We start from the raw sequence: 13,292 nt of genomic DNA, 5'->3' as shown, positions 1-13,292 counted from the left end.
ATGGGTTTTTCAATTTTTTCTAGTCCTGATCATTGTATAGATGAATAAAATGACACTTATTGAAGTTAAAATGTTGAGTCTCATGCTTGGGAATACAGCATCCCAAAAGATCACTTTAGCTTTCAGTTAGAAGACTGTGGACTATGAGAAATACATTTAAGCTGGAAATTCTCTATCACTATTTTCTTTAGATTGGCAAGTTTCTCTGTGGACTAAAATACGGCACAAATAGGACAAGTTGGGGTGAGAGGACAGAAGTAAAATGGCTGGATATTTTAATGGAACACCTCAACCAACACCTCAGAACTTGGGACATCCCCTAGAGTATCCTCTACTTCCCCTTCAATATGGTCTTGTAGTTATTTTGGACTACAATTTTGTATATCAATGTTATTTTATCTTTGTTCTATATTTCATAGATTTCCCAAATTTATAGATCACTGATTATCAACATATTTATATTCTGGTGTTATTATTAATTTTTTCCCCCACACATTTTCTTCTTTTTCTAGGGAAAAAGTAGCTTGACTATGTGTGCTCTCTCCACCTTCTTTATGTAATCTCCAATTTTCTTCCTTTTTTTTAAAAAATATTAACTGTTTTACTGTGATTCAATTCACATACAGTATAATTTACCCATTTAATATGTAAAAGTTTAATGGTTTTTAGTATATTCACAGAGTTGGCAACTATCACCACAGTAAATTTTAGATCATTTTTATAATTCACAAATGGAACACCCTACCCATGAGCAGTCATACCTCATTACCTTCCATAGATTTGCCTATTTTGGACATTTTATATAAATTGAATCACATGTAATATGTGATATTTTGTTATTGGCTTTTTTCAATTAACATAATATTTTAAAGGGTCATCCATTTTATGGTAAGTGTTAAGTACATCACTCTTTTTACTTGGCAAATAATATTCCATTGTATGAATCTGTCATATTTTATATACCCATCTTTTAATGCAGCCTTAGGTGGTAGCACCATTTGTTGAAGACACTATTCTTTCTTTACTGAAATGTCTTGGCACCTGTGTCAAAAATCAATTGACAAGGAATGTGAGGGTTTATTTCTGTGCTTTCAGTTCTATTCCATTGATCTGTATATCTATCCTATGCAGTACTACACTGTCTAATCATAGATGACTATACATTTTGAAATTGTTAAGTATGAATCCTGAAACCCAGACTCAGCTCTTCTTTTCAAGATGATTTTTGCTATTGTTGGGTCTGAAAATTCCATATATATATTTTGGGATCAACTGTCAATTTATGCATGGAAACAAAGTTGAGTTTTGATAGAGATTGCATTACATCTATAAACCAATTTGGGGAGTATGGCTATGTTAACAATATTAAGTCTCCAAGTTATAAACATGGCATATATTTCCACTTATTTAGGACTTCTTTAATTTCTTTGAGCATTATTTTTGTGTACAGTGTTCTAAGTGTGCAAGTCTTGCACTTCTTAGCTAAATTTATTTCCAAGTATTTTTATTCTTTTTGATGCTTTGTAAATGAAAATGTTTTTTTAAAAATTTAAAGTTTATTAGGGTGACAATGGTTAGTAAAGTTACATAGGTTTCAGGTATACAATTCTGTAATACATCATCTATGTATCATACTGTGTGTTCACCACCCAGAGTCAGTTCTCCTTCCATCACCATATATTTGATCTCTTTTGCCCTCATGTACCACCCCTCTACCTTCTTATTCTCTGGTAACCACTAAATTATCATCTGTGAGTATGAGTGTTGTTTCTTTATTTGTTTTTCTTGTTCCTTTGTTGCTTTCAGTTTTACATCCCACATATCAGTAAAATCATATGTTTCTCGACTTTTTCTGTCTGACTTATTTCACTTAGCATAATAATCTCAAGATCCATCCATGTTGTTGCAAATGGCACTATTTCATCTTATGGCAGAACAGTATTCCATTGTGTATATATACCACATCTTTATCCATTCATCTATCGAAGGACACTTTGGTTGTTTCCATGTCTTGGCCACCATAAATGAAGCTGCAATGGACATCGGAGCACTTATATCTTTATGGATAAATGTTATCAGAATTCTCACCTGCCACTGAGAATGTTTTCTTAATTTTGCAGTCTCTCAACTAATTTTCCTGTCCACTTAGATCATAATAATGCTCTACTTTTATTGCACAGTTACGAGCTGTAGCTTGTGGTTATGTCTTTAACTGATGAATGAGACCATGGGGCAGTATCACTATTGTCCAAGCCACTGACAATGGCATGGCTATAGTGTGTGACTGATCTGGGTTGAGATCCTTGTTCAAACACTAACTAATTTTGAGACCCATATAATAATAATAATAATAATAATAATAATAATAATAAATTACTCCTAACAATAGCTACCATTTATTAGAACTTGTTCTGTGAACGTTACTGTGCTAAGCACTTCATACACATTTTCTTTACATTCTTAGTACAACACCATATGGCAAGTATTATTAAATTCAGTTAAAATTCACTTTCTGACAAAGAAACTGAGTATCAGGGAGTTTATGAAACATTCAGGATCACACGTAACTAGTGCATGTCAGAGCTGGGATTCTAAACCCAGTTCTGTTTAATTCCGATGCTCATGCTCTCAAGACCTATTGCATCACCTGCAAGTAATGTAAATTTTCCTCATCTATGTGGTAGAATATGCACTGTGCCTCAAACAGTGCCTGGCATGCAGTGGGTGTTCAAAATGTTTTATTTTATTTTTTTTATTGTTGTTGCTGTTGTTACTTAAGTAAGAATCACTGGGCTTAGAAATGAGGTTTTCAGCCCTGACAACATCTTTGGTTTTCCCAAGCACCCAACCACACTAACCATGATAAATATATTAGTACACTGATTAAGTCATTTGACTAATGAACAACCAGCTATCCAACCAGCACCAGGCAGAACAAAATGCCTATTGTTTACCGATTTCCTGAGAATAAATAATTCTACAAATTCTACCATCTACCTCAGTCCACCACCTCACTATATAATCTAATTTGGCACAATGTGAGGAAATTCTCTCCTGTGCAAAAGAAAACTCAGCTCATCCAGAGTCGAGCGTTTTCAATGAAGAAAACAATTTTACTTACAGAGCCCGTACAGCAGTTCTGTCTGTCCCTCTCAGGCTGACTCAGAAGGCTGAGGAGGCTTTAGATTCCAGGGAAGATCCGAGTTTATGAGGAGACTTATTCCAGCTTGGTTGGAGACAGTCACAGAGCTGAGCGGCCAATTCCTTGTGGTGGTGTAGCTCACTGTGTCTCCAGTGTCTGGAGGTTCCCAGAAGACTTCTTTCGCCTCCTATAGTCTTTTTATATCTGTTCCATTATGCAATTACTTACTGTGGCTATGTGCTTTATAGGCTGATGTAATATATTTTTTGTCTTTGTGCCCTTTTATGGAAGGGTTTTTTTTATAAAAACAAATTTGAGATGTAAATCACATACCATCAAATTCACTCATTTAATGTGTACAATTCAATAGGTTTTAGTAATTTCACAGTTGCGCAACAACCATCAACACAGTCTAATTTTAGAAAATTTTCGTCACTGCAGCAAGAAACCCCGCGCTTATTAGCAGCCACTCTGAAGAGAATTTTTTAAAAATAATTTTTATACCGGATGGTGAAAAGTCATCTCCGTGGTAATTGTAAATCACACTCTACCCCGTAACTCCTTAGCATCTATCATTATGCACAGCAGTCATGTTTCATTAGCCTACCTGTATTTCTTAGCGTCTTCTCTTCACAACTCGGAAAAATACAACTAATTTATCCATACATATATCTAGTAAATATTCTTTGAGTGTCCTATATTTCAAACATCATACTAAGTGCTGAAAATTAATAAAAATATAATATAGTTTTTAACGCCCAGTTGAGTGTAGAAAACAGACAGGTTAACCTATAATTACCAATGCAGATAACCAATGATAAGGTGATCTTAGAGTCATGAACCAAGTGCTTGATGAATATAGTAAGTAAAAATCTCAGCCCCAACTTAGGTGTGCAGACATAAAGTTTTATTTACTGTTTCATAATTCAACCTATTTTCTATTTTGGAATTCCAGCCCACTAAGTGGAAGAAAACTAATCACAAAAATTTGGGGTTTTCCGCACTTGTGTTCAAATTTTGAGGATCTTATACCATGGAATTTGGGTAGGTGGATGATGGAATGAGGTGACGAGTGCCCTCTTTAGTCTTTAGTAAATAGTACCCACAGATTGCTGTAGACTGTCCATCTTCTCTACCTATGGCACCTTTAGATTCTCAGAAATTCCCACCATTCTGGATCATTCTGAGCATATGCGTCTTGGAGTCATTCTTGATTTCTGTCTCCTACACTCTGCATACAAACCTGCAAATCCTGTTAATACCTTTGAAAATATAACCCGAATTTAATCACTCTTCGTCACCTCCACAAATGTCCCCCTTATCCAAGTCACAATTATCTCTCACTTGGATAATTTCAGCAATTTCTTGACCTTTCTTTCTGCTTCCATTCTTATCTCACCCCACCACCCAGTCTATTTCTCCACAGAAAATGTCTTGGCTTGAAATAGTTTATTATTTATAATGTAACAAAAACAATAACAAAACAATAATGTTTTATTATGCATTCTATGCCCAAGATATTATGCCAAGTATTTGTGGTAAGCAAAATAATGACCCAGAAGATGTCCTCATTCTAAAGCCTGGAACCTGTGACTGTTACCTTCACATGGTGGAAGGAACTTTACAGATATGATTAAAGTTGCAGACCTTGAGATGGGGAGATCATCCTGTATTATCACAATTGGGCATCACCTGGAAGCTCTTAGAAATACAGAATATCAGATGTACTGAATCATACTGTGCATTTTTGCAAGATACTTAAGGGACTCACGTGACATTCATATTTGAGATGCACTGATGTACATCACGTAGGTGTTGGAACAACCTAGACCTGTGTGGGTATATTAGGATTCACGCTTGGTTTTGTGCAATATATGGATATGAGCAAACGTAAAGTGACATGTATTCACCAATAAAGTGTTATATGAGGTGTTTTCATTGCCTTAAAAATCCTCACTGCTCCATCTATTAATTCCTACCTCTTTCCAGCCCCTACAACCACTGATCCTTTTACTGTCTCCATCGTTTTGCCTTTTCCAGAATGTCATATACGATGTTTCCCCGAAAATAAGAGTGGGTCTTGTATTATGGTTTACTCCAAAAGATGCATTAGGGCTTATGTTCAGGGGATGTCATCCTGAAAAATCATGCTAGGGCTTATTTTCCAGTTATGTCTTATTTTCGGGGAAACACGGTAGTTTGAATGATACAGTATGTCGTGTGGAAGACCCTGCTCACTGCGCCATTTGTCATGCAGGGACTCTGGGTCCCACTCCCCACATAAGAATCCAGGATGTGGCTAGGCCAAAAAGGAACACCCATGGAGCCATAGATAGGGGAGTCATACCACTATAGTCTCGCTGGAGGCTGGAGTCACACGACCTGCAACCTGCTGTCCGCTTTTCTGCCTGCCAACCAACCAACTGACTCACCAACCAACACAGCCATGGCCATTATATCAGGGGCTATTTGGCTAACAGGTAACAGCTGATGGCCAACTAGTCACAGCCGACGGCCATCTACTACCCTAGCCAGTACCTTTCCACGTGAGGCCGAGCTCCTGGAACCTTTTTTCTGGGACTCTGTCCCCACACAGTATTTTGTCATTTCTGACTGGCTTCTTTCACTTAGTAATATACATTCAGTAATATACATTGAGTTTCTTGCATGTCTTTTCATGGCTAGCAGCTAATTTCTTTTCAGCATAGAATATATTCCATAGTCTCCATGTATAAGTTTATTTATGCATTCACCTGCTGAAGGACATCTTGGTTGCTTTTAAGTTTTGGTAATCATGAATAAAGCTGATTGTAGGGACGGAGTCCCAGAGAGCAGTTTCCAGGCTCTCGACCTCACATGGAAAGGTGCTGGCTCGGGTAGTAGATGGCCATCAGCTGTAACCAGTTCGCCACTGGCCACTGATATAGCTGCCATGGCTGCACTAGCAGGCATGGATTGCAGCTAGCAAGTGCGGTTAGCAAGAAGATTGTGGATTGTGGATCATGTTGATCCTACTTTCTGTATCTCACCTGACCACCAGCGAGACTGGGGTACAAAATGACCCCTCGTTGGGTACTGGAGGATGTTTGCTTTTGTGTCTCGACCAGCCGCCATCGAGAATATAGTGACATGACTCCCCTATGGCTCCATAGTTGTTCCTTTTTGGCCTCACCCTATCCTGTGTTCTTGTGCAAGGAGCAGGAGCTGAGTCCCTGTGTGGGGACAGAGCCAGGAGTGCAGTTTCCAGGCTCTCAGCCTCACGTGGAAAGTTGCTGGCTCAGGTAGTAAATGGCCATCGACTGTGATCAAATGGCCGTCAGCTGTAACCAGTGAGCCACTAATATAACTGCCGTGGCTACACTAGCAGAAAAATAGGGGCTAGCAAGTAGATGGTGGCTGAGCTAGCAAGTGGTGGAGTGTGGATTGCGGATTGCAGAGAGGCGGATTGCAGCTAGCAAATGTGGAGTTGGTCGGTTGGCTGAAAAGCGGACAGCCAGTCGCACGTGGTGTGAATCCAGCCTCCAGTGAGACTATAGTGGTATGACTCCCCTACCTGTGTCTCCGTGGGTGTTCCTTTTTGGCCTCACCATGTCCTGTGTTCTTATGTGGGGAGCGGGACCAGAGACCCCGCATGACACCCTGCATTACACTGATATAAAAATCCATGTGTAGGTTTCTGTGTAGACATAACTTTTCGGCTCCTTTGGGGAGATACTAAGGAGTGCAATTGCTAGATTATATGGTAAGAGTAGGTTTAGTTTTGTAAGAAACCACCAAACTGTCTTCCAAAGTGTCTGTAGCATTGCGTGTTCCCACCAGCAATGATTGCTCCACATCCTCACCAGGATTTGGTGTCATCACTCTTCTGGATTTTGGCCTTTCTAATAGGTATGTGGAGGTATCTCATTGTTGTTTTAATTTGCATTTCCCTGATAACATATGATGTGGAGCATGTTTTTATATGCTTGTTTGCTGAGCTGCTTCATTTTAAGTTTTCATTTTCTGTGTCTGTGCACAAGTCAGTAACAATTCCTAAGATATTCAGAATGTCCAGGGAACGTCTTGAGCTCTGAACCAGATACTACTGCACTAGCCTCAGTGAATATAGTCACTCAGCAACTCCTTTCTTACTTGAGTTCTAGGTCTTATGATTGCTGTGACATTGGCAAATGACTGGGGAGCAAACTGGTGGGAGAACCATTCACACCACTTCTCCCTTATTTTTGCCTTAAAGCAAAGCTTTGACTTACATCTGTTCAAGGGTCAAATTGCTTTTGAATGAGAACAGGAATTGTAATTCATCTCCAGGACTCTCTTTTGGGGAAGTCAAATTGAAGCTAGACTGAAATGAAATTGCCCTTCATAGTCTGCCTGTTTGGGGCACAAAGGGTTAGCAAGACACAGCTATATAGAGTTCTCTCCTAGGAATTTGTTACTGCTGGGTAAATGTCTCTCACCAGGCAGCTTCTGGACTCCTTATAAAGGCTCTCTTGTTTAGCTCTGATAGCTTCTCTATTCCTGAGAACTCCTTATGAGTTCTCCTGGCAAAAGAGAATGTCTTTGGAGGTGGTTGAAGGGGACGAGACTGATCAGGGACTGTTTCCTCAGCCTTAGTACAGAAGGGCCTTTCTGCCCATAAGTTTTTTAGGTTGAGATAATACATCTCTCCCCCTTCCCCATCTCTCTCTTCCCTTCACTCGCTGGCACTTGCTTGCTCTGAAAGATTCTCTGCTGCTGCCTAAGATGACGCTTCAAACAACAGCGGGCAGGATGAAATGAACTTCCTTTGCAGACCCAAGAATTCTTTTTCCCATGAGGTCAGTATTTTAGTGCATTGAAATCTTTTCTGAATACATCAGGGATTGTAAGACAGTTTATAAAACCAACAGTTCGGAGGAAATTGGTTAACTCAGTAGTATATATTCAACAGATTCACACATTATATATATTGATATATCAATTTGAAAACAATTTCTGTATTGTTCAAAATAGTTTTTAAAATATAGAATACAGTCATGAAGTCATGAGCAGGTATGTATTCGACATTTTTAAAAAGGGAAATTCTTTTAAAATAAGGAGTGGCAACACATGTGGTTTGAAGTCAGAGAAAACAGAGTTCAGTTCTTGAATCTGCCATCACCATGTTGGATAAATCTGAGAAAGTAACATGATTCTCCTGAGTCTTGGTTTCTAATCTTAACCTCAGTTTTCTCATCTGTAAAAAGGAGCTAATAATATCCAACGAATGTTGTTGTGACAGTGATGGATATGAAGCTTGGCAGTTGGGACAGTCTATTTATATGTTCTTGGTGGTCTGGTTACGAGGATGTTTAAATCATAGCCTTGTCTTGGAAGACTTCTCCGTGGGAGAGAAAAAGGCATTTAAATATCTTTTTCCAAGAATACTTATTTTATATTTGTTCATTGGTTTTACTGCAAGAACACCACAGGGTGGTTTAAGCATCATAGAATTAAAAAAAAAAAAAAAGAAAAGAGTTTTACTAACAGAGTTCCCTGCATTAAAATAGTCATTTTATGTTCCCTTTGATTTTATGAGTTGAAAAAAGATATCACGAGAAGCGTATAGAGCAGTGGAAAGAAAGATTCACAGAAAGAGATACAATAAACCAAATTGTTTGGTACATAAGAGGCATTTAACACATTATCACTGTTGTTATTAAAGAGAAGACTAGCTTGGATGCTTCGATAATCCATTGGGGTATCTTAATTTATTCACTATAATTAAAAGAGCATTAACTGGAGAGCCTGCTTGTTTATCTTTAAAGTATAGAAGATAAGTTTTAAAGGTTCTTAATACTTCATCTAGAAAATTTTTTGTATCACATTGTCTAAATTTGAGCCAAGTCCTAGAATCAATGATGAATACCAGATTAATAAGAAAACTGTTGGTTTATCATCTCTTGTTTTACTATATGCCAACATGGTTACCTGAACTTTACATCTAATTTGAGAGGGCCATATATCAGGAATGACAATTTATGTTTGATATTAAGTGTTTAGGGTCTATAACTATGACTAGATACAATTCATTAATTTATTTATCACACACTCTTAGATTATTACGGCAAGCATTTTTCCTGGCTTTTAGATTACAAGTCTGAGAAAAACTGATGAGGTCCTTGTGTTTTCCTGGGGGTCGTTTTCATCTTAGTGGCTATGCCTGTACAGCCTCAATAGCAGATGCTTCTTTTGTCTTTTCCTTAAATACTGGTATTCCTCAGGGCTCTTTCCTCAGGCCTCCTTTCCTTGAGATCTTATTATTGATATTTTCACCACTCCTGTGACTTTAACCTAGACATCAGTTTGACAACTCTCAAGACTTATTATCAAGGTGGGCATCACGAAGTTCTTGCATGTACGTCACAGGCGAAGAAATGAGGTTTTGTCTTCCAACTGATATCCAAGTGCTCACTCCAAACTCCTGGATTTTATTTTATTTTGCATTGTCTCAATTCACGTTTTCCAGCCATTAATTTTTTTTAGTGAGTCCTCAAGAGGTTTCCTATATTGAACATTTTTCTCTTCTTTCTTCAAGTAGCTAGAGAAATACCTTTCTGGTCACACTTCCTATAACCAATTCTCACTCAAGTTGAAGCCACTGCCTGTTAATTCAGGGATGGGAATGAAACTCACCAAATTAACTTACACTCAGATATTTTCTTCCCCAGAGTTATGTACAGACGTTCTTGAAGAGTTAGGTCAAATTCTAATTCTGTCCATTGTACACACTGGCACTTTGTAGGTATTTGCCTATTTTTTGAGAGAATGCATGTATCGATGGATGAAAGAGGACCACATATTTTAAAAAACAAACATTCTTTCTGTAGATAAAATAGTTTGTCAGAAAAGTTAGGCCAAGAATCAATATAGAGGAACTTCTTGGATCTTATAGATTTCTTGATGGGTGTGAACACATGCTCATATCCTAAAACTGAGGAGATGGTTCAGAATTATCATCTTTCACTTAAGCAGAAATGAATCCAGCATCAGTGATGATTTCTTAGGGAACTCCCTGCCCAAGACATTTTCAATGCCCTTTGGCGAAAATGGAACATCAGGAAACTTTTGAGTAATTTTTCTGCAATTGATATCCAAGAGTTTCCAATGAAAGACATTGTTCTTGTACAGGTTACTTTTAAGCTATCTGTCTTTAGGGAGAACTTCCCTTAAACAATATCAGGTTTACAAATACTACCTGTATAAACATTTTAACACCCATCACCCACTGTGATTTATTTGCACAGTTTCAATTGGTTCTTTCCTATTATTTAGTTTTTATCAATAGCTGTTTTGTATTTCTTCAATCAGAAGTATTTTTCTATGAATATTTAATATTATCTTCATTTTTATTGGTTACACAACGATTTATAAATCTTAATGAACTCTTAAGGATTTTTTTGCCTTGGAATCTGTGAAGTGAAGAAAAGGAGGATGAATTGTCTTTTGTGTTGTTCTATGGTTGCCCGGAAATATCTTATCTGCCCATGGACATACAATCATAGAAATGGAAAATATGTTATCATTATACAATCTAACCTCCTCTTTTATATGTATAGGAAATATACTAAAGTGTAGATCTAACATGTGAGAGTCTCACTATAACCCAGGCGTCCTCATACAATTTAGTGCTCCGTCTCTTTCTCTAATTCACCCAAGATCAACTCCAAATCTAAGAAGAGAATAACTAGGTATGGACTTCCTTGAAGAATATGACAAGGTTCACTAGTGATCCTAAATTATATGACATGTAGAAAAGAGTGATAAACATTTTCTTCCCTATTTTTTTTACAGGATATGCTTTTTTTCCCCCTAGGGAAATCGACTTCCTTCACTTATCATGCCGTACTTCAATCAGAGCATCCTCCGTCCTGCCATCTTCTTTCTCACTGGCATCCCTGGTTTTGAAACTTACCATGTCTGGATCTCCATCCTGTTTTGTTGTCTCTATGTCATTGCCATCTCTGGGAATGGCATGATCTTGTTTGTCATCATCACTGAGTCTAGCCTCCATGAACCCATGTACTATTTCCTTTCCATGCTATCCTTCACGGACCTAGGGCTGTGCCTTTCCACATTGGTCACCGTGTTGGGTATTTTCTGGTTCAATGTTCAAGAAATCAACTTTGATGCCTGCATTGGCCAAATGTTCTTTATCCATGGTTTCACATTCATGGAGTCATCAGTACTCCTGACAATGGCCTTTGACCGCTTCATTGCCATCTGTAACCCATTGAGATATTCCACAATCTTAACGAATTCAAGGATCACCAAAGTGGGCTTTGCAATAGTTATTAGGGGAACAGCAGCTCTAGTCCCTTTACTCCTGCTCCTTAAGCGTCTCTCCTTCTGCCATAGTCATGTTCTGCACCATTCATACTGTTTCTATCCTGATGTAATGAAGCTTTCATGCACAGATACCAAGATCAACAGTGCTTTTGGCCTGGCCATTGTCATCTGTACTGCTGGCCTGGACTTTGTCTTGATCCTCCTCTCCTATGTTCTGATCATCCACTCTGTGCTCAGCATTGCCTCCCCAGAGGAGCGGAAAAAGGCCTTTGGTACGTGTGTCTCACACATAAGTGCTGTTGCCATCTTCTATATCCCTATGATCAGCTTGTCACTGGTGCATAGATTTGGGAAGCATACCCCTCCCCTCGTGCACACATTCATTGCCAATGTTTATCTGCTCATCCCTCCTGTAATGAATCCCATAATCTACAGTGTGAGGACTAAGCAAATTCGCAAAGCTGCGCTCAAAGTATTCCTGTCTAAGCTGATTTAAGAAATTGTTGGAATACCATATCTTGACAAAGTCTGCTCTGATTCATGTTTGATCATTTCCCAGTGTGGATTAAAACTATATCTTGAAAAAACGTGTTTATACCTGCTTCCACTCTATTCTGATGATCTAGTAACTTACTCCTTACACGGTAAATTCTTTGAGAGCAGGGACTGTGTCTGGTGTACTTCTGGTGCTTCCACAGTACTTTACTGGGCGTAGAATAGAGCTTTGGTTAAAATATGTTTGTGACCCTGGACAAATGAAGTCATGTTTTGAGGTCTAGACAATCTCACCACCTCTGGAGCATGTTGTTATTTAAAGATATCTGATACAATTTAGATCAGTAGGGAAGTCTAGGTTTCAGTAATTCTTACAGTTGATGATTATTCCCCAGAACAGATTATTCATTGCTAAGAAACATGAGTAAGTATACTAAATGAGAAGAAATGTGCATAGAAAAGGTAATTTCCTAATTCAAAAAGAGTCCTTCAGATCTCTGAAGGGTGTGGCCTGGTTCTTATGGCTGGTTCTTAGTCTTGTGGTTGGCAATGAACTTTTTTCCCCCTCAGATAGTCATTTTTGAAGTGAATGTCTTTTTGAAGTAATGGCTTGGCAATCAAAGCTTAAGTCAGGCACTTGCCTTACAAAAAAAGAAAAACCAACTATCAGAGGTCTGTGCATTTTCACAAATTTTGTGCTTTTTTAAATACACCTTTTGAAACAATACTTGTTTTAGACTGTCTCAGCCAATGCTGAAAATAAGTCTGGTTAATTTGATGTAGAGTTTGGAAGAGCAGATGATGGGGTGTCTGCTAAATGTTTTGAGCACATTGAGATTCTGTTTAAGAATATTTCCTAAGTTGATATTTCTGTATAATGGGTACATTATGGCTTAGGGGGAACATTTGATATTCTTCCCATTCAGGTTGATATTGACACCAAGCATGGAACTGAAATACATTATGGAGACTCAAAGTGCCCAACTTCCTCAGTTGCTTGATAAAGAGCTGAAGAAGTGTGCTTTTCTAGGAAAAGAGAAAGATTAAATCCTATGCTGAGCAATTTCTATTATGTTATTTAGACACAAATGTTTTAGAATGCCAGTACTTCCATGACATGGATCCTGCCCCCCGTGTAGCTTTATCACCTGCCACTTGCTCCCCCACTTGAACCCATGGTTCCAGGCATACTGAGTAATTTATTAGTCACCTCTGTTCTTCCTGTGCTCTGTTCTCCCTTGTCTCCTGACAGACCTGGAGCTGACCTTCCTGGAGAATGAATTCATGCTCTTCTGTGCTCTCATCATAAACATGCCCTGTTGTAATCCCCACGTTTTATGTCTGTTTC

The 13,292-nt window shown here is 38.3% G+C and overlaps 1 protein-coding gene across 2 annotated transcripts; it reads left to right on the top strand.

The window, feature by feature from the left end:
* Positions 1–6,144: 6,144 nt before the first annotated feature.
* LOC117030764 (olfactory receptor 51F2-like) lies at positions 6,145–11,945 on the top strand. Of its 2 annotated transcripts, XM_033120987.1 has the most exons (2): positions 6,145–6,162; positions 11,019–11,945. In XM_033120987.1, exons 1-2 carry the CDS (start codon positions 6,145–6,147, stop codon positions 11,943–11,945), a joined length of 945 nt encoding a protein of 314 aa, XP_032976878.1. The 2 variants fall into 2 exon arrangements, with proteins under 2 accessions (XP_032976878.1, XP_032976877.1); XM_033120986.1 differs by lacking the exon at positions 6,145–6,162 and having other exon boundaries at positions 11,001–11,945.
* The last annotated feature ends 1,347 nt before the right edge of the window (positions 11,946–13,292 follow it).

This window comes from Rhinolophus ferrumequinum, chromosome 11 (assembly GCF_004115265.2).
Source record: "Rhinolophus ferrumequinum isolate MPI-CBG mRhiFer1 chromosome 11, mRhiFer1_v1.p, whole genome shotgun sequence".
In the NCBI taxonomy this organism is placed as follows: Eukaryota; Metazoa; Chordata; class Mammalia; order Chiroptera; family Rhinolophidae; genus Rhinolophus; species Rhinolophus ferrumequinum.
This window is presented reverse-complemented; position numbering and strand designations above follow the sequence as displayed.